The sequence below is a fragment of the Xyrauchen texanus genome, chromosome 1 (genome assembly GCF_025860055.1).
Source record: "Xyrauchen texanus isolate HMW12.3.18 chromosome 1, RBS_HiC_50CHRs, whole genome shotgun sequence".
Lineage (NCBI taxonomy): Eukaryota > Metazoa > Chordata > Actinopteri > Cypriniformes > Catostomidae > Xyrauchen > Xyrauchen texanus.
In genome coordinates, this window is record NC_068276.1 from 27,445,904 (window position 1) to 27,473,646 (window position 27,743).

Genomic DNA, 27,743 nt, shown 5'->3' on the forward strand with positions numbered 1-27,743 from the left:
CAGAGTGTTTAATTCAGACATTTATTTAAATGAGCATATGGAGGAACCCCAAATTCTGTATTAATAAGTCCCATTTCTGCTGGTCAGACTGGATTGTGAGGGAGGTTAGTACGCACGGTAACCTATATGAGAGTGGAGTGTTGAGATCCTTTGAAAATATGGTTCAACATTTTGGGATTCCCAGGTCTCAGTTCTTTAGGTATTTACAGCTGCGCCACCTGCACTGTAATATTTTTGGGAGTAGCTCACACCCCTCTAAAGTGGCAGATACTCTGGGAGAGGTGATTACTACTTTTGGAAAAGGTCATGAAGCATCAGTGTATTACTCCCTGCTAATTCAGAGTCTGGGGGACAGAGCTTTAACTTCTATCAAGAGATTATGGGGAAAAGATTTTAAATTGGTATTGGAGGAGGGACTATGGGCTAGGATTCTAAAAAACATCAAGTCTGCATCTAGAGATACACGGGTGCGCATTACGCAATTCAAGATTTGACAGATTCTATTGGACCCCCTCTATATTGTATAAGCTTGGTCTTAAAGACACACCCATCTGCTGGCAATGCAATCAGAAGATGGAGACACAACCCATGTTTTTTGGTGATATGTTAAGGTTCAGGTTCAGAATATTATGTATGATGTATTGGCACTCACATTTTATTGTATATTTGTATTTTAGGCGATGGGCAGTCATCAATATAGGGGATAAACACATAAAAAATGGGTCCTGACCAGTGTGATGATAGGTAGACAGATTATTTTAAGGGGATGGAAGTCAGCTGGAGTGCCCTCATTTCAGGAGTGGTGTGCTGAGATGGGGAGGGTGGCAGCTTCGAGGAGGACTCTTGGGGAGGGGCTGTGGAGAGAGAAGTATAGTTTTAAATGTGTATGATTATTATTATATATATATTTATGTATTTTTTTTGTATACTTATATGTGACACAGGGATGTTCGTTGATGGTTATCGTGGGATGGTGATAGGGGAAGGGTAATAGTGGGTAATGTTGATTCAGTGTACATATGTTTTGTTTTTCTTGTTATATGTACAAATCAATAAAACATGTTAACTGGAAAAAATAACTAGCAAGTGAAATCTTAATATTTGGCTAACCAGACATATTTTAGTCACATAGTGCGTGACATTTAGTTGCATATGCAAGTGTTTTACTTGTAGAGGGCTGTAAAATAGAATTCCATATATTTTTATGCTCAAACTGCATCTGAGTGAACTGAATGGAGCTTAACTGCATGAAAGTGCAAGGAAATCCCCTGTAACATCAGAAATGACCCGGGGAGAATTCCCCAGCGTTAGTGAAATCCTCTACAGATGAGCAGAGATACAGTAATCTCACTGGGTTGTGATGTATGATATATCATGCAGTGAAAATGTGTTACAAGCTCTAATCTCAACAACTGTCCACACACACTCTCAATGAGCTGTAAACAATCAGCATAACAGATGGTCTAATATTGAGTCCTTTAAAAGTGAGAGATGGACTAAATATTAGGATTAATATTTGGTATTTTAGATCTGAATACCAAATAAAGAACATACATACATATGTTTGTCACTTTAGGTATAGGTAATGGCTCACATAAGTAGCTTGTGTTTATGAATCTGCAGCTGTAAATTGACTGCTGAGTTGCTGGGTTTTGTGACAAATAGCCTGCAATATACTTAAGTATGAACCTTATTGGAGGTAGTTAATTTTGTGTGTTTTTTTAAAGTTAAAAATAGGTGAAGTGTATGCATGTGTTATGGTGTAATTTCTACAACTAGCAAATTACTGGTTTCCCCAGTCCCTCTGTCTCCCACTGTTTGAACAGATAGTCCCATCCCAAATACAAGCCATTGGTTAAGCCAGAAGCTGACATCTGCATGCTCACAGAAGCAGATACAGATACTATGTCATGTGACCATCCTGGACGAGCAACCAATGGTTGTGGTTACAACTGTAGGATAGGAATAGATTAATTCTAAATTATTAATTTAATACTATTTCATATGGATTATGTGTATTATTAAAAGAATTGGAGGAGAAATTGTATTGTGTTGCATCAAGACATTTTTTTTAATCGAATCGTTACCCTTTAAATCTTGAGGCCAGTAAAGATTTACACCTGCACACTTACTTTAAACCTAAAGTTCACTTTGTTAGAAAGTTGTGAGTTCACGCATTGTAAAGTTTCTGTGCATTTAGATGCATTTATGTCACGCGTGCACACCTTTCTCCCTGTCCTGAATTGTTCATTTTCCCATTGCATCATGCAATAAACATCTATCACAGTGGTGTGACTCAGTTAAGATACAATGGGTAAAGGATAGCTCAATTCATCTGAATTTATATGCTGTCTTTTCTAGCTGTTTGAAACTCTTGTCTTGCTCCTGTTTACAGACTTATCTGTCAGTCCTTTTGTGTCTAAATACTGTATACTGTCTCTCTCTCCGCACCTTTTGCCTGATTTCTTTGCCCTTAGCCTGACATACTGTCTCTGTATGTGAGGCTAAGTGAGTTTTGTGTCAGTTTCAGATAGTGTTTGCCTAATGTCATTAACAATGTAATGTGTTTTGGTTTGATGTTTGTTTTGAGGCTTTTAGTACTTACTTTTGCAGTCATTTGAGGTGATGGTTCTGTGGTTTGTTTTTGGAGGGATGCTGAATGTTGGTGACCTCAGGTGGCTGAAAGCAGAATTTTCAAAATGCTACTGTGAAGACCTGTCTTCTCTACATGCTCTATGAATAGATTTAAAGTGGACTTCAAAATTGACCATATTTTTTTATACACATTGGTGGTCTTAAAGTGCATGATTCATCAATGTAGGTTATAGTTTGTCTTACTAATCTTTCCTCAAAAAGTAATAACTTAGTCTGCCTCAAACTATTGGTTAATTTTTCCCAAATAGCTATTTTTGTTTTAGAATACTGTTGTAGGCAATGCAGTATTTCTAAATATTAATAGTAATGTACTTATTTAATGAAAGTTAGCATTAATGTAATAAAGGTTATGGCAAGAATAGCAAGTAACAGTAGATTTGAATAAGAAACGATACTATTATATATGTCGAAATGCTTTTGACAATTAACTTGACATTCAGTCTCCGTTTCCCAGTCAAAAAACCTCCTGAAAAATGGGTGCTGGTGATAAGTGTCCTGTTTCACCCTGAAATTAATCAAAATATGGAAGTAAAATGGATAGTATGTCATTTCATTTTGACTTTTAATTCCCTCATATGAATGTGCTGTATCAGGGCCAAACCTAGGGGTATCTGAGAGTCAGTAATCATGAATAAGGAATTTTAACTATTTTAAATGGTGACTGCATAACAACAAACTGGTTGTAAAGCCTCTCACGCTTATCTTAGGGGAAGTGGAGCTGGTCTGTATCAACAGGCACAAATCTATATCACTGTGGATATAGATACTTTTCTTCATGCTTCCTCCAGCATCTTCTCAAGGTTCTTTACTTTTGTTCTGGGATTGATTTTCACTTTTCGCACCAAACTACATTAATCTCTAGGAGACAGAATGCATCTCCTTCCTGAGTGTTATGATGGCTGTGTGGTCCCATGGTGTTTATACTTGTGTACTATTGTTTGTACAGATGAACATGGTAACTTCAGGCATTTAGAAATTGCTCCGAACCAGAAATGTTGAGGTCCACAAAAGTTTTTCTGAGGTCTTGACCATTTTTATTTCTCCATGAAATAATAATAAATAAGCAAAGAGGCACTGAGTTTGAAGGTAGGCCTTAAAATACATCCATGGGTACACCACCTATCAGAAGCTAATTGGCTAAAAATTGACATCATTTTCTGGAATTTTCCAAGTTTCTTAAAGGCACAGTTAACTTAGTGTATGCAAACTTCTGACCCACTGGAATTGTGATAAAGTCCATTAAAAGTGAAATAATCTGTCTGTAAACAGTTGCTGGAAATATTACTCATGTCATGCACAAAGTAGATGTCCTAAACGACTTCACAAAACTATAGTTTTCGATTATTACATCTGTGGAGTGGTTAAAAAATTAGTTTATGACTTCTACCTAAGTGTATGTAAACTTCTGACTTCAACTGTATCTAAACATATGCATATATAGACTTGTTGTATTATTCAATTTATGTTATTTGACTGAAGGATATCAGAGAAATGCCATCCAAATGAGCATGTAGCAGGCCAACAGGTTGCTCGGCAAAGTAGTGTCTCAATACATGATGCAGTCCACTGGTTCTTTGCCTGGCAGTGTGATGCCATATAATTAATATTGAGCAAATTCGCAGGAGTGACCTCTCTAAAAATCCTTATTAAACTGACTGAGTTCAAATATGTTTCCCTTAGTACACTTAAGGCAGACAGAAGTCCATTTGGTTACATTGGACCAGTATGTAACTGGAAAAGGATTTTGCTGTATATTTCAGCAAACAACTGACACTAGCATTAATGCCCATAGCTTTAAACGACATGATCATTATAAAAATATATGTGGCCAATGATTCTCCTCACCCCTTGAATGTTACTTTCCAGCCAAAAGTCTTCATATTTGCCTTTGTGCAGTGCTATATTTCATGTACCATTTGTTCATATGTATTCTTTAGGTAGTTCTGAACCACTTTAAGTCTATCCATTTCAAACCTTGCTCCAGTACAAGAAAAATGGTTTGTGTGTGTGTATACTCGTTGTGAACACAGGGACATTTGCTGAGGGTCAGGGTGTTGTTGGGGATTGGGAGGGGGAAAGGGAATAATGGGGGTTAAAAGTTGATTCTGCGAATATATGTTTTGGTTTTCTGTTTCAATTGTGTGAATCGGAATATGTATATAAATGTATCTTTTTTTTTTCTTGCTCTACATCTGTGTGTGTGTGTGTGTGTATATATATATATATATATACACACATTCACAGATTTATGGTAGAGCAAGAAAAGGATAACTGAAGCCCATCCTTTATTGTGCTGCCTCCTCAAAGACAATGTCCATTTCTATATAAAACATTCCAGCTATATGCCTTGATCTGAGCAGTGTGAATCTCAGAAACACTAACCTTTCTGTGAGCAAACCATTTATCTGCTCTCACAATGCAAGAATATACAAGTTCCAAGCTCATTGAAAATGACAGAATAGTTGTTGGACAGAGTTGTGGTCTGCAGGTGATCCTTTAACGTTTGGTCCCTCAGTGGCAAATACTCTATGTATACAAGAAGTCTTACAATATTTAGAGTATTTTTTATACTGGAAAATAAAATAGGTGCGAGACAATCTGTAGACCTTACCATAGACAGAAAACTGCAAAGGCCTTTACTGACGAACATATCCATGAGTGTCTTGCATACAGTGGGATGTGAATTATCTGCCTTAGTAAATCATATATATTCAAACACAGGGTTAAATTTGAAAAGGTCCTTTTTCAAGGGCTATAGTACATTATTGCTGTAACAGCACCATTTCAACCCAAGGAAATAGGCTTTTAAAATAAAACATGGCTGCATTTAAGTCATTTTTTTCTAAATACCTTAAAGGGCCCAATGGTTTCAGAAGTAGGTTTAAAGCACTGAAATGATGCTATTTTGACGTGTACTAGCTGGTGTGCAATATTGTATTTAGCCAGTGTTGGTTTAGATACGAAGGGTGAAAAACAGTGTTAGTCGTGCCATTTTTGTAATTTCATTTCCTACAACAAGAACCATAAATATGGATTCATAAATGTTAGTGAGCTTGCATCACCTCTGACTGGTGGCATACAGTAGGGAACACAAGATAGGCATTATAGAGATGGGAGAATGATGTCTTGCAGGTGTTGTACTGGATGTGGTGTGCTGAAATAACACAATGCATTTTTTATCTATTCTGTTTTGTGCTTCGGCTTAAACCTTTGCTTCTAAAAATAATCTTGTTCATGACAGATGTGTGGAAATTCCAGAGTATACATGTAGAAATTGCAATGTGTTGGCAGGGTAAATACTGCAATGTCACATTTATAGTGGGAAAAGATACCCTATACCATTTTAGTCATTTGCTATGCACTGTTACAATGAATACACTAGATACCTCTTTTTATACAAATGTAGAAATCACCAAAGTATCTGGTTACATAAAAAAAAAAAAAAAAAAACCTGATTTACAATATGAGAGAGAGAGAGAGAGAGAGAGAGAGAGAGAGCACTCTGAGCTGAGCTTTTAGACAGACCACAGTGGCAGGACATCCTTGGTTGATCATAACGTTTGACCAGGGAGGGTAATTATATTTTACTGATATTAAAATGCCTCTGGTTGACACAATGGGTTCTGCCACAAATGGATGAATACTGAAAAGGTTTTACTTGGTGGGTTCGGTCTTTGAATGGGAATTTACTAGGTTAGTCCAGAATGGAAATGCAGTTGCATTGCATGTTTAACATCCAAATACTACTAGTGATCGGAGGTAAAAGTTCCATTACAATTTCTATTTTTTATCCTTTATACTTGTATATTTACACAAGTCATTTTTACTTGGAAAAACAAACAAAAACATCGTACAAAATATTGGATATTATAAGGGTCAACCTACCATTGTGGGCAAGATTCATGTGCAGCCCAACCATGTCAAAGAGTAGATGGACATTTTTCTTACAAATGCCTTAGGCGAGGGGCAATATGTCTGAATAAAAGTAAATCTGGTCAGAGAAGTCAGTTGGTTTGTGTTGTCCTTAACATTCATTCAGTCTTCAAAACTTGCCAAGTACATCACACAAGGCTTTTCTTGTGTGGCTCCATACACAGAATCAGATTATACAGAGACAGTTATAATCCTCATAATTTAATAACTTGTAGAATGATAATAAAAAAATTATAATAATAATAATAAAAAAACAACTGAAACGTTAATGGAATTAAGAGACATGTCCAGTGCTACAAACACAGTCTGCCAAAAGCAGAAGTGTCTTGGACAGGAAATTTCAACAGTACACAACCACTGGTTAAGAAATAAATTGTACAGGTTGCACCTACACTATAACAGGATAACGTGTATGTGCACAGAGGGCGTTTACAGGTCAACAGAGAACAGTTCAGGGCAAAAATTTAGGCTAACAAAGCTCTTTTTTTTTTTTTGTTGCCAAAAAAAAATCTATATAATTTTTCAGATGCTAGAACCTCCCTTTAAAAGGTTTGAATCCTCCACTGCCGCCGGCCATGGGAACATTAGTGATCTGCACAATTCTGTTAATTCCAGTGGAGGAATGGCTGCAGAAAGACAGAAAGACAGTATGACTTATGATGTTACATTACACTTGTACAAAACCAACATGTGAAGCAAAGACATACAAGTCTAAAATATTAAACTTTTAAATGAAATTAAAGCGATCACTGGCTATGCTCCGAATAGCATACTAACATACTACTATTAATATTGTTAAAGTATTTATATTGTGTACAGTACGCAAATTTTCTGTACGCACAGAATACCCAGATGACCCACTGCATTTCCCAAAATGACAGTATATTTCAAATGTACGCAGTATGCAATGTTAATGCTAGTAAATGCAGTTTACTAATGTTTATTATGGAATATAGTCATTTATATCCAGTTGAAGTCAGAAGTTTACATACACTTAGGTTGAAGTCATTAAAACATATTTTTTAACCACTCCACACATTTCATATTAGCAAACTATAGTTTGGCAAGTCGTTTAGGACATCTACTTTGTGCATGTCATGAGTAATTTTTCCAACAATTGTTTACAGACAGATAATTTTAATTCTAACACTTTTAATTGACTATCACAATTCCAGTGGGTCAGAAGTTTACATACACCAAGTCAATGGTGACTTTAAGCAGCTTGGATAATTTCAGAGAATGATTTCAAGCCTTTAGACAGTTAGCTTCTGATAGGCTAACTGCAGTCAATTGGAAGTGTACCTGTGGATGTACAGCTGTGGCCAAAAGCATTGGCAGTGACATAAATTGTGTTTTGCATGGTTTGCTGCTTCAGTATTTGTAGATAATTAGTTTTACGTTTCTATAGTATACTGGAATGATAAGCGTTTCATATGTTTTAAAGGCTTTTATTGACAAAAACACTCAATTTATGCAAAGAGTCAATATTTACAGTGTTGAACCTTGTTCTTCATAACCTCTACATTTCACTCTGGTATGCTGGATATCAGCTTCTGTGCCAAATCCTGACTGATGGCGATACAATCTTGCCTTATTAGTGCGGAGTCGATCACAATTTGTGGGCTTTTGTTTGTCCACTTGCCTTTTGAGGATTGACCACAGGTTCTCTATGGCAGGGGTTCTCAACCTTTTGCAAGCTGGGCGATAATCCTCTTTAAAGTACGCCGCAAATTGTTTTCTCATTGCTGACAGGTGCTCAGACGCTGATTGAAATAGGGAGGAGAAATCGTGTGACGTGCCTGCATCAGTGATAAAGTCTGCAAGGCTGGGGAACATGTCGCAGTTCCCTCGACTGATGCGGCCATGCCAGAGGTCTAGTTTTTGTGTGAAGGCGTCCACTTTGTCTGCAAGGAGCAAAATATGAGTTTCGCGGCCTTGCAAAGACAGGTTGAAATCAAACGAATGAGCGCCGTTTTCTAAAGTCTATGAGCGCAGCACACACAAATAAACTAAATTGACATACTGCAGTTAAATTTCAAAATGTGGTGTTTTTATATTTATAACATTTGAATACAGTTCAGCAACATACATCACACGACCTGACGACCAAGAGAGCTGACAATTGACCATCACTTAATTTACCATCCCCTCACGATTGAAAATGTGACACTGATTTCATATGACAGTTCAACAGACAAGTTAATAATATTAAGTCACTTACATTTTAGACGAAATAATGACTGTTTTGGTCTATTTTAGCAGCGAAAATAGATCCGATGAATCCAAACAAAGATCACAGCATAGCCACAGCGCATCTCACAGCAATACTCAATCGTGTTTTGAATGATTCAGTGTTGTGAACGAATCGGTTGAGTCAAAGATTCAATGACCCATTCACAAACATGTCTCATTCTTGATGAATCGGCCATTTGAACTAATCGTTTGAATGAATGACTCAATGACTCGCTTAATGAAACCGCTTATCACCTGCATTTGCGCTCACTATCGACAAACCAATCAAATTTGTTCAAAACTTTTTTTTTTTTTAAATCAGTCCAAACACATTTTAATTTTTATTCAGGAGTTATGTATATACAAAATGATAACTTTATGACCGTAGTTTAGTGATTTTTTTCCCAGTTTTTTTTCCCTTCCATCGTAGCCTACTCGCGCCCCCCCGAGTAGGCTACGATGGAAGGGAAAAAAAACTGGGGAAAAAATGAGAACCACTGCTCTATCGAATTAAGATCCGGGGAGTTGCCTGGCCATGGATCCAAAATTTCAATGTAACGATCTCCAAGCCACTTTATTATCATTCTTGCCTTGTAACATGGTGCTCCATCATGCTGGAAAATGCACTGATCCTCACCAAATTGCTCCTGGACCATTGGGAGAAGTTGTTCTTTCAGGACGTTTTGATACCTTTCTTAATTCATGGCAGTGTTTTTGGGCAGAATTGCGAGAGAGCCCACTCCCTTGGAAGAAAAGCAACCCCACACATGGATTGTCTCAGGATGCTTCACTGTTGGCACGACACAGGACTCATGGTAGCTTTCACATTTTCTTCTCCGGACTATTGATTTTCCAGATGTCACAACAGTCGGAAGGGGGCTTCAACAGAGAAAATTTCTTTGCACCAGTCTTCTGCCATCCAATCCTTGTACTTCCTGCAGAATTTCAGTCTGTCCTTGAAGTTTTTCTTGGAGAGAAGTGGCTTCTTTGCTGCCCTTCTTGACACCAGGCCATTGTCCAAAAGTTTTTGCCTCTGCATTCACACCAACCTGCTGCCAATATTGAGCAAGCTCTGCACTAATGGTGACACGATTGCATAGCTAGAGATGGTCCTGGCACTAGAGAGGAACACAGTTTGGTGTGAAGTGCAAATCAATCCCAGAACACAAGCAAATGTCCTTGTTAAGATGTTGGAGGAAACAGGTAGCCAAGTATCTATATCCACAGTAAATCAAGTCCTATATCGATATAACCTGAAAGGCTGCACAGCAAGGAAGAAGCCAAAACTGGCATAAAGCCAGACTACAGTTTGCAAGTGCACATGGGGACAAATACCTTACTTTCTGGAGAAATGTCCTCTGGTCTGATGACACAAAAATCTAACTGTTTGGCCATAATAACCATCGTTATGTTTGGAGGAAAAAGGGTGAGGCTTGCAAGCCGAAGAACACCATCCCAGCCGTGAAGCATGGAGGTGGCAGCATCATATTGTGGGGGTGCTTTTCTGCAGGATTGACTGGTGCACTTCACAAAATAGATGGTATCATGAGGAAGGAAATTATGTGGATATATTGAAGCAAAATCTTAACCAGGAAGTTAAAGCTCGGTTGCAAATGTGTCTTCCAAATGGACAATGACCCCAAGCAGACCTCCAAAGTTGTGGCAAAATGGTTTAAGGACAACAAAGTCAAGGTATTGGAGTGGCCCATCACAAAGCCTTGACATCAATCTGATAGACTATTTTTGGGCAGAACTGAAAAAATAAGTGCGAGCAAGGAGGCCTACAAACCTGACTCAGTTACACCAGTTCTGTCTGGAGGAATGGGCCAAAATTCCAGCAACTTAATGTGAGAAGCTTGTGGAAGGCTACCCAAAACGTTTGACCCATGTTAAACAATTTAAAAGGCAATGCTACCAAATATTAACAAAGTGAATGTACATTTCTTACCCACTGGAAATGTGATTATAGGAATGAAAGATGAAATAAATCATTCTCTCAACTATTATTCTGACATTTCACATTCTTAAAATAAAATAGTGATCCTAAATGTCATGACTTGTGAAAAAGTTATTTAAATGTATTTGGCTAAGGTGTATGTAAAACTACTTCAACGGTATTTGTAGCAATATATATAGTAGGCAGTATTCAGTGTATAGCGCAGTAATTATTAAGCTAGTATTCCATTCCAAACATAGCCACTGAAATGTGCACTACAGATCAGAACAAACCTGGAGTGTGGTGCCATCAAGCCAGGCCGACTCTCCCCCATTCGACGATTATCTGGGAATCCTCCTCTCTGTGAACCTGCTGGACCATGCCAATCTTTTCTGGGGCCCTGATCACGCCCATGCCTTTCCACCACCACCTGCCTGCCACTGCCAAAGTGCTGATGTGGTTAAAAAAAAAAAAAGGACGAGTGGTTAATTAATGTTAGATTTGCAAATATGCACATAGATCAGCATAGGGCTGTAAATTAAATGAAATTTTGGGGGAAACAACTTTCATTTTATTATATAATAAACTGGAGATAAAAGAATGCTGAATGAGGGTCAGATGTATATTTTCTTCTTACCTGCTGTCCAATAACCACAGGTCTGCCTCTATCTCGGCTGTTGAAGCTTGTCCTGCCACGGCTAGCTGTGGAAGTTCCTCTCAAGGCAGGACTGGGTCCCTCTCTTCCTGGTCGCTCTGGACGCATCCGCACTGCTCCTCTACAAATCAAACACCAACAGATCATGGTTAATTTTTGAAAATAATAATAATTAAGGTTCAGTGAGTCAGACAAGAATGTGACAACTCATGAGTTCACGACAGATTCACGAGTAGAGATAAGAGTGAAATTTTATAACCGATATACGCAATCTACATAACCAGTTATCGATTCTTTAATATTCCGGGTCTGCCGATAAATTGCACCATTTGGTGGGTCTCTAAATATAATGGACCCAACAACACCATTATGTATAATATTTATAAAAATTATATTTTATTGTTTGGAAAAATTAAAAATCTAAATTCTTTGCTGAAACCGAGACTTTGGCAGAAAACAAACAAAAAGAATTATCATTTTAAATTAGACTTCGTTTTGAATAATGAAACAATTCCTAAATGTTATTTTTGGGATGCACTAAAACCATATAATCTATAACTACATATTTTAGTAGAGTAGACAGACAATAAAAAGTATACAATACTCTACTGAATAATGCAGAAGCAAAATCAACACTAATTTGAGTGAAAATCTTGAAGATGAACAAAGCCAGCTCTATTTTTTCACATTGTATGTTGACCTGGTATGTACAATGGATTCTTTATTGAATCTCTTAATATTGTTACATTATAGAATAATACAATCAGTTGTACTTTTAACTTTAAAACACTCTGCCTTTAATTTTTGCAGAACACTCAAGGAAGCAGCCCGTCATAAACAGTAGCAGCAGTGCCACGTAGCAGCACTAGTTCACTGAAGTGCTCTGCGCATGCAAACTGTATAATTACAAACGAAACGTATCCTTTGAAATTTACAACACTACTGTATTGCTTCAAGAGACTTGGAATATAATACATGAGTCCTAGGGGGTCACTTTAATGGTGCGACTTTGCTTCTTTAAATGTCATATTGCACATTGACCATAAACATCGAAAAAAAGATTAGCTTTTCTTTTTACGGCATGTTTTTTCTTCGCCGAACAATGAAATGCCCTGACCAATAAAATATGAGCTTTGGATCATGTGTCAGGAGACATTACAGTTAAAAACCCAGCACAACAGGTGGTGCAAAAGCACACATTAAGCACCGAAAGAACAAGTTGATATATCACGCAATTTAGTAACTAATAAACATAAAATTGCTCAAATTAATATACTCTTATTTAGCACTATATTTTCTAAATTTCACATAAGACTTTAACCCAAAATATTATATTGCATTTTAAATGGAAGACAGCATATTCTTCCAATGTTGTTAATTTATTTGCCCATGAAGAAATTGTTTATATATTAGGAAGGAAATAACATCACACACAGTAGTCCAGCAACCATGGATGGCATGTCCAAATTAGCAATCGCATTTTCTCAAACAATACGGAATGAAACAAATTGTACATACAGTGCATAAGACATTTACTCAAAGCACATGTGAAGCGCTCATGCGGATCCAACGCGATCAGCAATATCCTGACAGTTTATATGGCCTGGATCGCCTGCTTGGATTGTCACGGACTGACCGTCAACTTTTGATCCTGATACTGAAGTTTTGATTCTGGCTGATAGAGGAAGAAATTACCGTAGATGAGCGCTCAACGGGAAGAAAACGCTGGACTTTCATGTGGTTCGTGAATTACATCCGTTTTAACAAGATCTGCATATTTGCAGATGGTATATAATAGAAGTTTTATTGATATTTGCCTTTTATCATTCAAAGAAAGTTAACATTAACAGGTAACTGTTGAGGAGAGGGAGAATGAAACAGGCAAGCACTTTAACTATGAGCTCAAACGCGTCTGCCGTGGCTCTGATATGAGGACCATTTAAATGACACTGTTGCACAGAGGTCTATTATTGTAGTAACACAAAAGCCTGTAACAACAAAATGAACCGTGACTGGTCCTTTACATGTCTCAGTCGCTTCACATGGAAGCAGGCAATTCTCAGAGCCCCCAAGAAGCATAAGCCAAACAGAAAATGTTATCGGCAGATCCAGATTATCGGCCGATTTATCAGACCCGGCGATATTTATCAGTCGACCACTAGAGAGGATGTGTATTTCATTTGCATGAAATTATATTGCTGCATCACTGCCTTGCATACCCTTTAAAAAAAAAACTCTGATCTACATGGATTGTCTTCATAATATATCCCATACTACATTCCATTACTGCAATATTTGCTTTTGCATTTAATCTAACACCAGTTCTCTTATATCTCTAATAAAACATTGCAGCAATTTGCCTTTGTATCACCTTTTTTCATAAACATCTTTAATGATCTTGTGATGTTTTTCTTTGCCAAATATAATCATTAATTCTAATGTTGTGACTTGCAGTGCACTGTATACATGTCTTTGTATCAAAATGCTTTTGTATACCAAAAATGTGCATTCATATTTTTAATTAACACATTTAATTCTAATCACCCCTTAGACTGTGTATACATGATAATACTGCCAGGCAACTTGCAGAAGGTGAACTGAAATAGTTTGTGAAAGTGTCTTGAATGGTCTCTCAAATCAACAACAAACTCATCATTGCTGCTGCAGCTTGTAGAGAATTCAGTTCTTTATTCTATCTGCTTGTCAAGTGGTTCTTCTCAGCAGTCATTGATGGAGGGCAGATCAGCTCAAAGTTGCTTTGTGCCACCTACTGTACTGGGGTAAAACTGCTTGTTGATTAGCACCACCTTTTGTAAAGGTGTGAATGTTTACAGTAATAATTCACATCGCTTTCTATGTGCAATGTGCCATTCCCTTAATGATTCGCCTCTCATAATAGCAACGCCTTTTATATGCCCTTTACAACCATGACAACAAGAACAATATTGGAGCACTACAAAACTCTAACTGTCCTAAATTACAGAGTGATCACTTCGCTTACGGGAATGTGAACTTTAATCTTCATAAACTTTAACAATGCTTTTTTTCCATGCAAGTTTTTTTTTTTACAAGATTTTAAAGTTTAAATATCTGTTAAAAATGCTCATCCTTTGCTTCTCTTTCGGGCAAAAACTGAAAATAGAATATTATGCCATTTTCAGTAGCCGAAATTTCAGTACATATCTATATATATGCACATACACATTTTTTTGCAAGAGAAGGAGCACATACAGATGCTCACCCTTACCTGACATCTTGTTTAGTATTTATTCCCCCATCAGTCTTCCAGCCAGTGTGGCTTGTGTCTCTGGGAGTCCTGGAGTGAGCAATGACTGGAGGTGCTGCTCTGCCTACAGCTGCTCGTTCAGGCATAGCCACCTGTCTGCGCTCATCACGATCGCGGATCTCTCGGCGGTCACTGTCCCGCAGTTCAGTGCGGGGAGGAGGTGGTGGTTCCGTTCTACGCACAGTTTCAAAGTCTTTAGGAAAACGGTCGAATCCTGATCCTTCACGACGTGGAGCAGATCGATTCTTCTTTGAATCAGCTTCATTCTCAAAACGGTTCCGTCTGCAGAGAAAGATTCAAAAGACTTTTCTTTTGCACACATTTGCATTGGTCACCTCCAGTTGTGGAAAAGTGCTCAATGCAGGCCAAAATCTTTCTCCTACTATTCCACTCCTATTGTGTTTGGGAAATACATGAATGTACAAGAATGCCTACCTATCAAAGTTGTTAGATTGCACTGCTGATGTCTGAGGGTAGCGGGTACGGTCTCTGGGATTAAAGTTGTTGAAGCGATTCTGCTGGCGGCTGTTGTAGGCAGAGCCTTGACTAATTCTCCCCTCTGGCACAGTCTGCATCTTTTTACCACCATTCCAGTAAGGGTCCTCCCTTCTAAACACACCAAAATATAAAAACCTTTGAGTAACACAGCCCTTATATATATACATAATCTAGAGCGAAGCCGATATTTCGGATTTACGATTTATCGGTGGCAATAGTTGCTTTTCGGAACTACTGGAACTCTGTTATCGGCAAAAATCTATGCAGACAGTTGTTTTAGTTTATTTATTATTCCTCTGTGGCCGACACTAGAAGATACTACATTTAGAATGGCTTGGTTCTACAATATAACAGCAGCCCCTAGAGGTAAATGGAAACAATGACTGACACCTCATGGGGGTCACTGACACCGATTGGCTGTATCTAAATTGATCATCATTGAAGGGAGCATAAAAATAGGGATGAATATTGTCAATGCACATTTCGATTTTTTTTATCAGATAAGTGTGCCAAATTGAAGCCAGGCATGCAAAAAAAAAACTATATAAAATACTATATGACTATATGAAAACTCACTTCAACAGTAGGCCTGGGATTCCGAACAGACATGATCAACAATATCGGGAAATGGCAAAACAATGGATCTGGCAAGTCACCAAATATATTAAATCGTGACCAGGGTGTGAAACTAGCACCCGCCACCCGCCCAATGCGACGAGGCTGAATCCAGTTCACACGCTCCTCTTCCAAATGTATTTCATGACAATGTAATTTGGCAAAAACAAGATTATAAAAGACCACATTCCAACATTAGTGCGACAATCAAAACCCAAACATCCCCCAGAACCAAACAAACCGAAAAAAGAAAATGTGCACATTAACCCCACGCACGACAGCACCAACTGGCGCACATTCCTCCAAACAAACCCATGTACACCTACAAGAACCCCAGTGACAAATTTGCCTCACAAATTTTGTGAGACAGAATTACACTGCAAAAGATAACCTATAAAACAAACTCCAGCCAATAAACAGAATAAGCACAAAGAGAGCATGTGGAATCCTCAAACAGTCAGTAAATGTTCAGTGAGACGGTCCACTCGGCAACAATGTTAGTTCTACGCGATGACTTGCTCACTCCATTGACTTTATGAAGAACATCGCTTGCTGTGGGCATGTGAATGTTTTACAGACATCCTTGGCATATGTTCTCAATTTCGCCAGTAATATCAGTGCAAAAGCGACCTTGTTTTTGTAAAGGTTTCTTGCATTCCCTGAATCGACCACGCTTCTCGTCAAAATCGCAAAGTCTGGAGCAAGAAAATGCTGTGGTTCTTCCAATAAAGACTTCTTTTACTCCTCGCCTTGCGTAACACGAGATCTTTATCAGACGATCTCAGAAATTTGACCAGAATTTATCAGGGCCTGTCACCCTCTGCAGATCAATGAGCAGGAACACTCTGAGCTCCCTCAATTTCCAGCTTATGGCCTGCTATGTCGAGCAGATTCGGAAAGAGCCCATCCAGGAACTTCAACGTATCCTGTCTCTCTGCTCCCTCAGAGATTCCAAGGAAATGGATATCATTCCGCCGGCCACGATTCTACATGTCCTCCAACTTCTACCAGATATGCTCCAAATCCACATTAGTTGCTAACGGATTAGCAGATAATTCACTCTCCAATGACTCCAGGTAACTTGATCTGACTGATCTCGACATCCCCCTCTCTAGTATCCACATCAGTGAACTTCGCCTCCATGGCAATGATCGATCGACGTATCAAAGCAAGATCCTCCAAGTCAGCAACGACCTTCGCCAGCATTGCCGACATGTTCAGCATCTCGAGCCGCATTTCCAACACCTCTCTGACAAAATCGAATCCCAGGCTGGGAGCCTGCTAGGGGGAGTCAGCTTGAGCACAGAACGTGTCTTTTAATGTCTCCAGAGCCCGAAGAGTATTAATTCTTCAACATTTTCCTCCTAGAACAGTTATGGAACAGAGGGTATCGAATCTCACCGGTTTATGTCATTAAAAGTATTAACAAGCTAAGTGTGCAGAGCTCGATGTTCACATATCCGATCTCTGCATGGCATCACGTGACTTATATTTTTAAGAACAGACAAAAAAGTAATCAATAGCTATTTTTCCATCATTGCTTTATGCGCATTTTAGGATATTTAGGATCCACTGCTGGATGGATATGGCAAGATGCAAATAAAATCTCCAAAAACTGGAAAACTTACACTTTTGGTGGATATATTTGTTTTTCGATAAGAAATGTGGATAAACCATGATGGAAACACATTTACCAAATAAACCCCTATTGAATTTAACAGGAATACAAGATGTGCACCAAAAACTGAAGAATTCATTCATAACTGGACGAACCAGTGGACCAATCATCACAACTGAATTGTTGTCCTGGTAATTCTGAAATACCGGTGTCCAATAAATCCAAAGCCTACATAGTTTGCAGAGCATATAAGTAACATAAACATGCACTTTTTTCCCAAAGAGCAGATTTATTGATACTTTTAAAGAATATCTTATCTCTTAATATTTGTTACACCAATAAACTGAAGCAATTCCTAAGAAAATTAGTCAAACATCAACAGAATTATGATCACACCTTTGGTCGACATCACGGCCCCTCTTTAAGTTTCGCTTCTCCTGCTCAAAACGCAGCTGCTCATGCTGCCGTCTCAATTCCTCACGTTCACGAGCCAAACGATCCGCTTCCTTGCGACGCTCCTGCACGCACACACACATTTTCAGCACATCAACTTACAGACAGACACAATCCATCTCTGAGATCCACAGGCTGGTGTATAGTGGCTGTACCTGCTCAATGCGGATTCTCTCCCGCTCCAGTCTCTCTCTTTCCATGCGCTCACGTTCAAGTTTCTGTCTTTCCATCTCCAGCCTCTGCCGCTCTCTCATCAGGTTCTCCCTTTCCTCCCGCTCACGAAGAAGACGGATCCGCTCCCTCTCCTTCCGATCTCGCTCCGCTACTTCACGCCGCCTGAATGTCACACCAAAACAGTATTACACACTGCATTTCAGCACTTTGTAAGAATCAACATAAGCGAGAAAGCTGGAAATTGAACAAGTGTGTGTACACTTACCTGCGCAGTTCCACAGCCCTACGAACATGTTCCATCCTGACCATGCGCTCCCGCATCCGCTGCTCCTTCATCTTCTCAAAAGGTAGGATTTCCTTGTTGCCACCTTTGTTAGGCAGGGGCCTCCCTTTTTTCATCATCTCCATCTGTAAACATGTAACAAGAAATAGGCCAAACACAATATTAGAGTGAGTGTATGCCGACTTAGGAGATAATTTATGTAAAATGTTCACAGTCTGTGTATTCTAAGATTAAAGAAAACCAACCTCATTAGGTGGTATGAACCATCTGGGCCGTCTGCCCATTGTATTGGGTGCGCTGGGCTGCAAAGAAATAGAGAATTACATAACCCAATCTTTATACCCCATTATCACAGTACACATTGAGGTTGTCTGCGTTACCTTCTCAAATCTCCCACCCCTTCTGAAAGGAGGTCGAGACTTAAAGTTTTGCCCTCTTCTAGCATGGTCAATCCCCATCATCTTGCCTGGACTCTTTCCTGTGGTTGGGGAGGGAGGGATGCAGATATCACACAAAATGTAACTATGAAGTCATGTCAGTTTCTCAGCACAAGAACAGAAATCATAAAGTAACATACTTCCATATTTCTTTTCATCTTTCTTGGATACGTCGGCTCCCGAGTTGGAAGATGGTGCATCAGATTTGTTGCTTTTTAAGTCTTGCTTTTTGGTGTCTTTCTCAGAGGGTTTGTCTGATTTTTTCTCCTCCTTCTTGGATGAAGCTGGAGACCTATATAAAAAAAATATATTGTATAACAGTGAAATTATGTGCTAAAGGCTTGTCTTCTCCAAAAGCATTGAAAGCATGGATTCACGAGCACTTACTTGCTTAAGGTTTTTGTTCCAGTTGGAGTTCGCTTTTCTCCAGGAGCTTTACTGGAACAGGTCTTCTCCTCCCCTTCCTTTTTGAAGGGGTCAGTTTTCACCTGTGAGAAAGGCATTGTGAGATCAGAGATCAAGCATGACAGAACCACTTGTTTTCAGAAAAGCACATACTGATGACTGCAGTCTATATCTAAAGCCTATAAATTCTCACAATTAACAGAATCTCCCGCCTCTTTTTTGTTCAAAAACCCTTCCTTACAAAATGAGAATCCACAGAGACAAATTAGTTCAATATACTACTCATATGGCACAGTGGTATGGCTCTTACCCGGTCCACAGATATCTGCTGTCCATGAAGCTCTGTGCGGTCCAGGTGGGAGATGCACCTTGCCACTTCTGCACTGGACGACATGGTGACTAACCCATAACATTTGGCTCCTGGACTACGAGCGTTAGTGACCACTTTAGCACTAAAAACCTATTTGAAAAGCAGATAATTATTTCATAGACTGGAACATGCAATCACAACAATGTTAATTTAATTACCTTAGAGCCAAGTTCAAAGACAAGGCATTGGCAACATTTTCATAAATGGAGAAACACGGAGCCATAAAAAAGTCTTACCTTGCCAAATTTGCCAAAGAGGTTTTTGAGATCAGCTGCTTTAGTGTTGGAGGACAGGCCACTCACCCACAGATTACGAGAAGAGCTGGTGCTGCCTCCTAAAACAAATAGTTGGAGTTTAGATGAGACATTCAACTACTCATTCATACCCACTTTATCTGACATCTGCCAACTGAAGTTATCTAAAGAATCAAAGTAGAATAACTTTCCAAATTATTCAGCTTTTAACAAAGTAATGCAGGTTTTTGGTATTGTAATAATGCCGTTTCATTATATAGGCATGCTGTTGTGTGTAATAACATTTGCGATTTAGAAAGTATGATTAATGAAGAACATAGTAAGATCAAACTATAGCAAGTCCATTTTATCATGTCACAAAAAAATTTGGCTTATCAATCAGACACTATTGGATTTAGATGAAAAAATTAAATTAAGAAAAAAGTCAAGACAAAATCTCAACTCTCACCTTTCTCATCTTTCGTAGTCTTTCCATCTCTGTCTTTTGAAGCGCTAAAGTGTGAATATTTAGAGAGCAAGAAGAAATAATGTAATGAGAACCAGAACATGAGATAGGACTGTGGGCACCGAGGTACATCTACAAACAATCAACAAAAGGTTATACACATTTATGGTGCATTACAGAAAAAGGAAAAACAAAACAAGAAACAAATCCCCAAAAGGCACAGCTTGGACTTGGACAAAACTCCAATATGGCTTCTTTCTCTTGCTTTTCCAAAGGAGCATGGTGAATCAGGATCTCTGCCAATTTATTCCCCTGACCAATGAAATCCTCGGGAGTGTGTTCAACTTGAGAGAGAATCTCTTCATTGGACTGACAACCCCTCTGACATCACTGGAACTATTGCTCTTTTTTTAACCCACAAGTAGAGACTGGAAAAGCAAGTGCTGGAAATGTGTGCATAACAGACGTGTTTTCAGCTCCTCGTTTAATGCCACCAACTACCAAACTTCAAAAAAGGGCAAACCAAACCAAAAGACAACCAAATGCATGGATTACGTACAACGAACAACTCGTTATGAAAAAACTCTTGCCGCTACCCACAATGCTGAGTTCTGAGTGAGCTGGAACTTTGTAGTAGTATCTTAAAGAACTGACATAGAAAGACAAACCTCATTGCTTGACCTGTTGCCCCAGTTGAAGAGGGGCCTTTCTTCCCAGAATCCTTTTCCTTGTCTCCCATTTCTCCTTTCTTCAAGGCCTCTCTGCTTTCCTTCTTGGTGGAGTCAGACTTCAGGCTGTCCTCACTCTTACCATCTTTGTGGACATCTACTGATTTGGCCAGCGAGTCGGTCTCCTGCCCCATCTCAGCAGAGGACTCAGCTTCTTCGCAGCACTTGTCTGCCTCAGAATCTGGAAGTTTCACATGTTTACCTGTTTCCAGGAGGTCGTCGCCATCCACATCCAGTGTGATGGCATCTTCAGCCTGGATGGTGACGGATATATTGTCATCATCAACTTCTTTTACGGGTTCAGGAGTATGTTCGCACTCAAAGGCCTCCATCACTGGGACTTCAGTCTCAGCTTCTCTCTCTGCCTCAACCTCTGCATCAGGCTCGGGTTCAGGGTCCACCTCTGCATCAAGGTCAGGCTCTGCCCCTGCCTCAGCCTCGTGCTCTGCAAGGCCGTCTTCACAGGAGAAGGTTTTAGAATTTTCATGAGTAGCATCATCAGTATCAGTTACATCTGAGGGATTTAACAAGCATAAAACATGGCAAAAACACATTGTTTAACATTCACATCTCTGTGCTGTGACCTAAAAAGTAGAATAGAGAGCAAGTTTAGTGTTAGTCGTCATCTTGGGTGAGGAAACCACAGGTATACACAAAATACACATTCCTTAGAGAAAACGTAGAGGAACAATCTTCTGTGCAATCATGGCCATATTCACTTCTCAATTTGATGAATTCCAGCTCTAATGGCACTCTTCATCCAAACTTTGGGTTCCAATTTATTTGGGTGAGATTGACATACACATCTCTGCTTCAGGGCCACGGATTCAGTCAGAGTAAAACTGCATTTCTGTCCCATAAAATAAGTCCTCCAACCAGACATCACTCTTAGACCATGAGGTGCCACGTGGTCACATCCACAGTCTTCTTTCAAACACTCCATTTGACTGTCCATCTCATTTTACAGCTGATAGAGTAGAATCAAAAACAGGGTGCCAAATCTTCCTTGAACTGTTGGAAAAATGCAGCCTGTCATGTAACACTATGAAATGGATGTCCAATGAGCTGTCCAGTCTTGACAAGCAGTGATGAACCACTGAAGTTGAAGTCCACGTTAGCCATGTGGGATATATTGCAGTCAAAAAGAAGTGTCAAGCATATGGAGAATGAGGTTCACTTGTGTCAAGCTCTGAACAGTCAAAGGCATGCTGCCTCCAGCCTTCTACATTTCAGGGGAAGTCCTTTTTCAACAAAAAAATAGAGGCCTGCTGAAGCTTTGGCTAATGACGGTGTTCTGAACAGACCTAACTTGAGAATGTGTTGATGAAAGGCATCCTCAGCTGATATATTGTGGTAACAGGGTAATATGTTCTTCAACAAATTAGATGAAATGAGGTGAATTACTCATGTTAAGACAAATGGTGAAGCAATATCTGTCCTTTAATGCAGCACATGTGCTGGATGTGACGTTTTGGGTCCACGATTTGTTGCAAGACTTGTTTTTAATATTTGTGACCAGAGCACGTTGAGCTCAACAAACAAAAGAGGACAAGAAGTCCAAGCTTTTAACCAAAGAACCTGCAAAGCCTGAAACTAATTTAAACCTCCGTCCCAAAGGGTGACCAGACATACCTTTTTCTGATTCCTCCTCCTCGGTTTCCTGAAATGAAACAAATATACAGGAATTTTGAAAAATATACAACATCAATATTCTTCAGCCATTGTAACCAATGAATAAATTTGTAATTTTTTTTAAAACAAGCACTTTATTAAGAACACCTGTACACATACTTATTCAGATTATCTAATCTGCCAATCAAGTGGCATCCATGGAATGCATAAAATAATCAGATACAGGTCAGGAACTTCAATTAATGTTCACATCAACCATCAGAATGGGGGACAAAATGTGATCAGTCACTATTCCCTCTAAGCTGCGCGCACATACCATCTGATATTACTCCTGCGCAGACGGAAAAAACATCCGGAGAGCACGCAGACTCAAAGATGTGTGGGAAAACCTAGAGATTTCATGTATTAGAGCTAAATGAATGGATTAAACGTGAATGTTCTTTTTTTTTTTTCAGTATTGAGCTGAAATCCTGTGTGAAAACTAGGTGGAAACACACATTAAGTTGTCAAACAAAACATAAAAATTACTGCATTTACCATGAGGCGCAAGAGCTATTGATTCCAGTGATTTCAACCGTGGCATGATTTTTGGTGACAGATGGGCTGGTTTGAGTTTCTGTAACTGCTGATCTCCTGGGATTTACATGCACAACAGTCTCTAGAGTTTACTCAGAATGGTTCCAAAAACAAACAAAAAAAAACATCTAGTGAGCAGCAATTCTGCAGATAGAAAGAGACTGGCCAGACTGGTTTGAGCTAACAGAAAGGCTACGATAACTCATGTTAAACACTCAGTATTTACAATTGCAAAGAGCAGAATAGCATCTCAATGCACAACACGTCAAACCTTGCTCTGGATGAATCTAGATTTCTGCTGAGACACACAGATGGTATGGTCAGAATTTGGCGCCAACAGCATGAATCCATAGACCCAACCTGCCTTGTTTCAACAGCCCAGACTGGTGTCAGTGGTGTAATGGTGTGGGGAATGTTTTCTTGGCCAGTTAATACCAATCAATCATCGCTTGAATGCCACAGACTATTTGAGTATTGTTGCTGACCATGTGCATCCCTTTAAGGCCTCAATTTACCCATCTTGTAATGGCTACTTCCAGCATGATAATGCACCAAGTTAAAAAAGCAAGAGTCATCTCCAACTGGTTTCTTGAACATGACAATGTTCTTCTGTGGCCTTCCCATTCACCGGATCTGAATCCAATAGAACACCTTTGGGATGTGGTAGAACGGGAGATTTGCAGCATGAATGTGCAGCTGACAAATCTGCAGAAATTGCATGATGCAATCATATCAACACTGACCAGAATCTCAAAAGGAATGTTTCCAACATCTTATGGAATCTATGCCATGAAGAACTGAGGCAGTTTTGAGAGCAAAGAGAGGCTCTACCCAGCAGGGCTGTCGCTGTCCAAATCGATGCCCTACACATGGTGCCACCCAAGACAGTTGCCCTAGGAAGGCAGTACTGCTATCAGTAGTACAATGTTCCTAATAAAGTGCTCAGTGAGTGCATATATAAATATAAAATTTTTATAAGTATTAGAAGTATATTTTAATCTCTTTTTTCCATTTTTGGGTGTACATGCCCTTGGTTTTAGAAATTCTTCAAATAGCACCTGAAAATAATTATTTTGCCAGAGACTTGAACACTACATGATTCAAACTAATTTTCAGAGATCTTCCGTTTTGCCCAAACCATAAACTCAATGTGTAAACATTATCCTGTTTGTAACTTTTTCTGATTATATAACACGACAGCACGAATTCACTTCCATTCACTTTCAACATAAACTGTTGGAATTCTAATTCATTGCAATTGTAGCAGATTTCAGCTTTGAAACTAAGCTGTTTTGAGTAGATAAAAAAAAAAAGTTTTTCATTCAGGGACATTTATAACATAAAAATTATATAATTAACAGATCAGGTGCACAAACATTCAAATGCAAAGTTACGAAAAAACGAATAAATACATGTTTATTAGGGCACGTCCAGCAGTGTAATCCAACTAATACAACAAAAAAATGGATTACTTATGTTTATTTTTATTATTAATTAGTGTTATTAAGGTACCCCAAAATGCATACAAACATGTTAATTTGTTATTAATGACCCTTTGAATTATACAATAAATCAATTTTACTAAAAGCAGCAATTCCTAGTGTTTACCTTTGAGAAGGATTCCTCTTCCATTGTAGTGTCTTTGTCCAGGTCGGTCTTCTTTCCTGAATATGTGCAATATTGCAATTTGGTCAGATTCAGTGTTTGCTGCACCGCTCCTAAATCTCCAGCACCATGGCAATATAATGATACTCAAGTTGTGAGCTTGCAGTTTGGATTCAATGTGATGAGATAAGAATGCGTTCCGCAAAATAATGCAAAAACAACACGTCTTTCTATTGCATCTTGAAGGGCTGAGCGATCCATCTAAATAAAATCTAAATCAAGATATGCCCTTATGAATACTAAACTGCAAAGGGCTGTGATCTTATCAAGCAAACAGTCTGCACCAGAGGTTGACCGATATATCGGTGTTGCCAATTAATCGGCACCGATAACAATTTCTGGAACGATCTGTTATCGGCAAAAATCCACACCGATAATTTCCACCCGTTGTGTCCCATTGTCTCCGGTGCTGGAGCGGCTGGGAAGGGCGTGCTATCGTTATACAGTATGAGAGTGGCCTCTAGAGGCGAAATAAAAACTGTCACTGATGCCTCGTGGTGGTTTTGACACGTGAGACTGAACAATGCAGATTTAAAACACAGACAACTAAAAGTAAACGTTGTCATATCATTATAAAGTAATTAATTTCTTGAACAGATGCTGCATTAATAGAACAGCAGTATGTTTGCAGATAAGGCTGAGAGGATGCTAACATTAAAGCTATCCGCAAGCTAAAACTAAAAAGCTAAACATGCAATTTCTACCCAAATGTGTAAATAAAATACATTACCATTTATTTGCATTAGTTTATATCCAGTCACGTTTATACTTTAGCCAGTTGTATATTTATAGGTAGCGAGAGATGAGAAAAATATCTTCCATGCAGTCAAGAGAAACATATAAACAAATCAGAAACACATCCGATTTTAATGTATTTTTTATTCTCACAGTAATACGCATTTTTGTCAATTTGATTAGATAGTCATCAGTGTGTTACGAGTTTAAACGAGCATAACAGCGCAAAATACAAACAAAATTATCACTGAACCTTATTGAAGCGTTAAAAAGAAATCATAAGACATTGCAATTCACTAGTTTGCTCTAGTTTCACATTAAAGACCCCTCACCAGAAGTGATCAGCCACTTTAAGACGTGTGATAGCTCTGTGAATCACAAAAGGCTGTGTTTAATAAGTAAATATATAAAATACATGCACAGCTGCAGCGTGTCAATGAATGGCTCTGCTTAATAGCTAACACGATGTGAAGATATTCTAAACTGTTTATGCAAAAAAACAACACTGGTATCAGATTGGGATCGGTATCAGCCGATACTGAGATTTCCATTATCAGAATCGGAGGAGATAAAGTGGTATCGGTGCATCCCTATTTGAAATGTTTTTTCATTCAGTATCAATTTTAACAACTATCGGACAATTAATTGGTTATCCATTTGTCTTCCCAGCTTGGTTATTGGTATCGGCAAAACCCTATATCGGTCGACCTCTAGTCCGCACGTGCCACATGCTGCTCTGTGGAGCGCTGTCTTGAACGCACGTGAGGTGGTTCTGTCTGTGCTCCCTCCACAAATCTCATCTCATGCATTGAATTAAGGATGTGTTGAATTCAATTGTATTTACAGTGCTATAAATTTACTTTAAATGGCCACTATAAGTTACTATAAAATTACATATTGAAAATCTTATCACACCAGGGTTTTTTGTGGACAGATGACAACAGCATTTTGCCATATTGGAATTCACAGGCGCTCAAATGATTTTTTTTATATACCAGATCCAATAGCAATGCCACATACAAATTAAGAAACTCTTTGGAAAATATTAGTTGCAAAAATAATAATAGGGTTGTTATTATTTATTATGATAGATGTTATTCCCCTGCTGTGAGAGCTGAATTCTGTAGGAAACACTGGTCATATATATATATATATATATATATATAAACAAACACACAGATATGGTGAAATATATGGGTTGAGTACAGAGAGTGAAATTATCAGTCTTGGGTTCACCTTTGACTTTGGCTTGTTTTCTCGTGGGTGTCTCAACTGACACGGGGAACTCAACGTTGTCTGGATCGCCACCTTCATCTTCTATCGCCTGCACCCAAGGGGACACAATAATTAATTTCAAATATTGATTATGAGAGTTTTAGATAAATGGAAAACTGCATATTCAGGTCAGAAATTCTCAGAACGTGAGTGCATCGCATGTGATGCTGCAGTTAATCACACAGCCTGCAGAAGGTATGAGATCAGTAGCTGCGCCATTTCTGATTAAATAAAGTGTGATTAACAGGCAATGAACCGAACGTTCACAGAAATTACCATAAAGCTTGCAGACCAAACACAAAACCTCGTGACTTATTTGCGATCTAGCAGCACGTATTAATGTAAAAAGCAATATTATTATAACACACTCATTAGATTCTTCAACTCTCCAATGAATGCATATAAGGATAGTAAATACATATGGTGAATTGGTTTAAAGTTGCAGCGTCTGACCCGAGCGCGTGAAGCTGCATTGTCTCACAGTTCGCTAACAGAAATTAACCTGCTCAGATCCGTTTCTGAACCCACTGAAATATAGTTTACGACGGCATCTCATACTGTGCATAAATACCTGCATTGCAACAACGTTTTTAATTTAGTGTTTTAGCAAACATTTGCATCGTGTAAACGGCTTTGCTAATAGACTAGCCATCAAGCTAACTTGCAAGATTTTCCACCACACGCCTGCGTGATTAAATCTTTTAAAAGAGTTTTACCTGCTTCAATCTTGCGATTAGGTTATTTTTCACACCCGTTATATCCAAATTTCTTCGTTTGAGCTCTGATTTGAGATCTACAACTCGTAAATCTGTAATCTTCTTAGTCTCCGCTGAAATGGCCACCGCCGACATTTTAACTGTGTGCGCGAGCTCGACAGCGACAC

General features: G+C 38.8%; 1 protein-coding gene across 2 annotated transcripts; it reads right to left on the minus strand.

Annotated features, from left to right (window-relative positions):
- Positions 1-4,939: 4,939 nt before the first annotated feature.
- Positions 4,940-27,729, minus strand: LOC127646401 (SAFB-like transcription modulator). Of its 2 annotated transcripts, none has more exons than XM_052130018.1 (20): positions 27,577-27,729; positions 26,822-26,909; positions 24,794-24,849; positions 22,610-22,637; positions 20,918-21,434; positions 20,253-20,296; positions 19,787-19,884; positions 19,491-19,640; positions 19,163-19,263; positions 18,916-19,067; positions 18,719-18,816; positions 18,584-18,640; positions 18,321-18,463; positions 18,037-18,217; positions 17,825-17,946; positions 15,133-15,306; positions 14,659-14,979; positions 11,394-11,532; positions 11,050-11,207; positions 4,940-7,214 (listed from the first exon to the last, which is right to left on the minus strand). In XM_052130018.1, the coding sequence occupies exons 1-20, from the start codon at positions 27,709-27,711 to the stop codon at positions 7,118-7,120; spliced, it is 2,859 nt and encodes a 952-aa protein (XP_051985978.1). In that variant the 5' UTR covers positions 27,712-27,729; the 3' UTR covers positions 4,940-7,117. The 2 variants fall into 2 exon arrangements, with proteins under 2 accessions (XP_051985978.1, XP_051985969.1); XM_052130009.1 differs by having other exon boundaries at positions 20,918-21,491.
- Between the last annotated feature and the right edge of the window lie 14 nt (positions 27,730-27,743).

What these genes read in the sequence shown, in the direction of transcription:
- LOC127646401 (XM_052130009.1), bottom strand. Translation starts at nt 27,711, where the DNA reads ATGTCGGCGGTGGCCATTTCAGCGGAGACTAAGAAGATTACAGATTTA. An exon ending in AGAGAATCCGCATTGAGCAG is followed by an intron (nt 17,947 to 18,036) that starts GTACAGCCACTA and finishes GTGTGCGTGCAG; the next exon opens with GAGCGTCGCAAGGAAGCGGA. An exon ending in AATACTAAACAAGATGTCAG is followed by an intron (nt 11,533 to 14,658) that starts GTAAGGGTGAGC and finishes TTTGATTTGTAG; the next exon opens with AGGAGCAGTGCGGATGCGTC.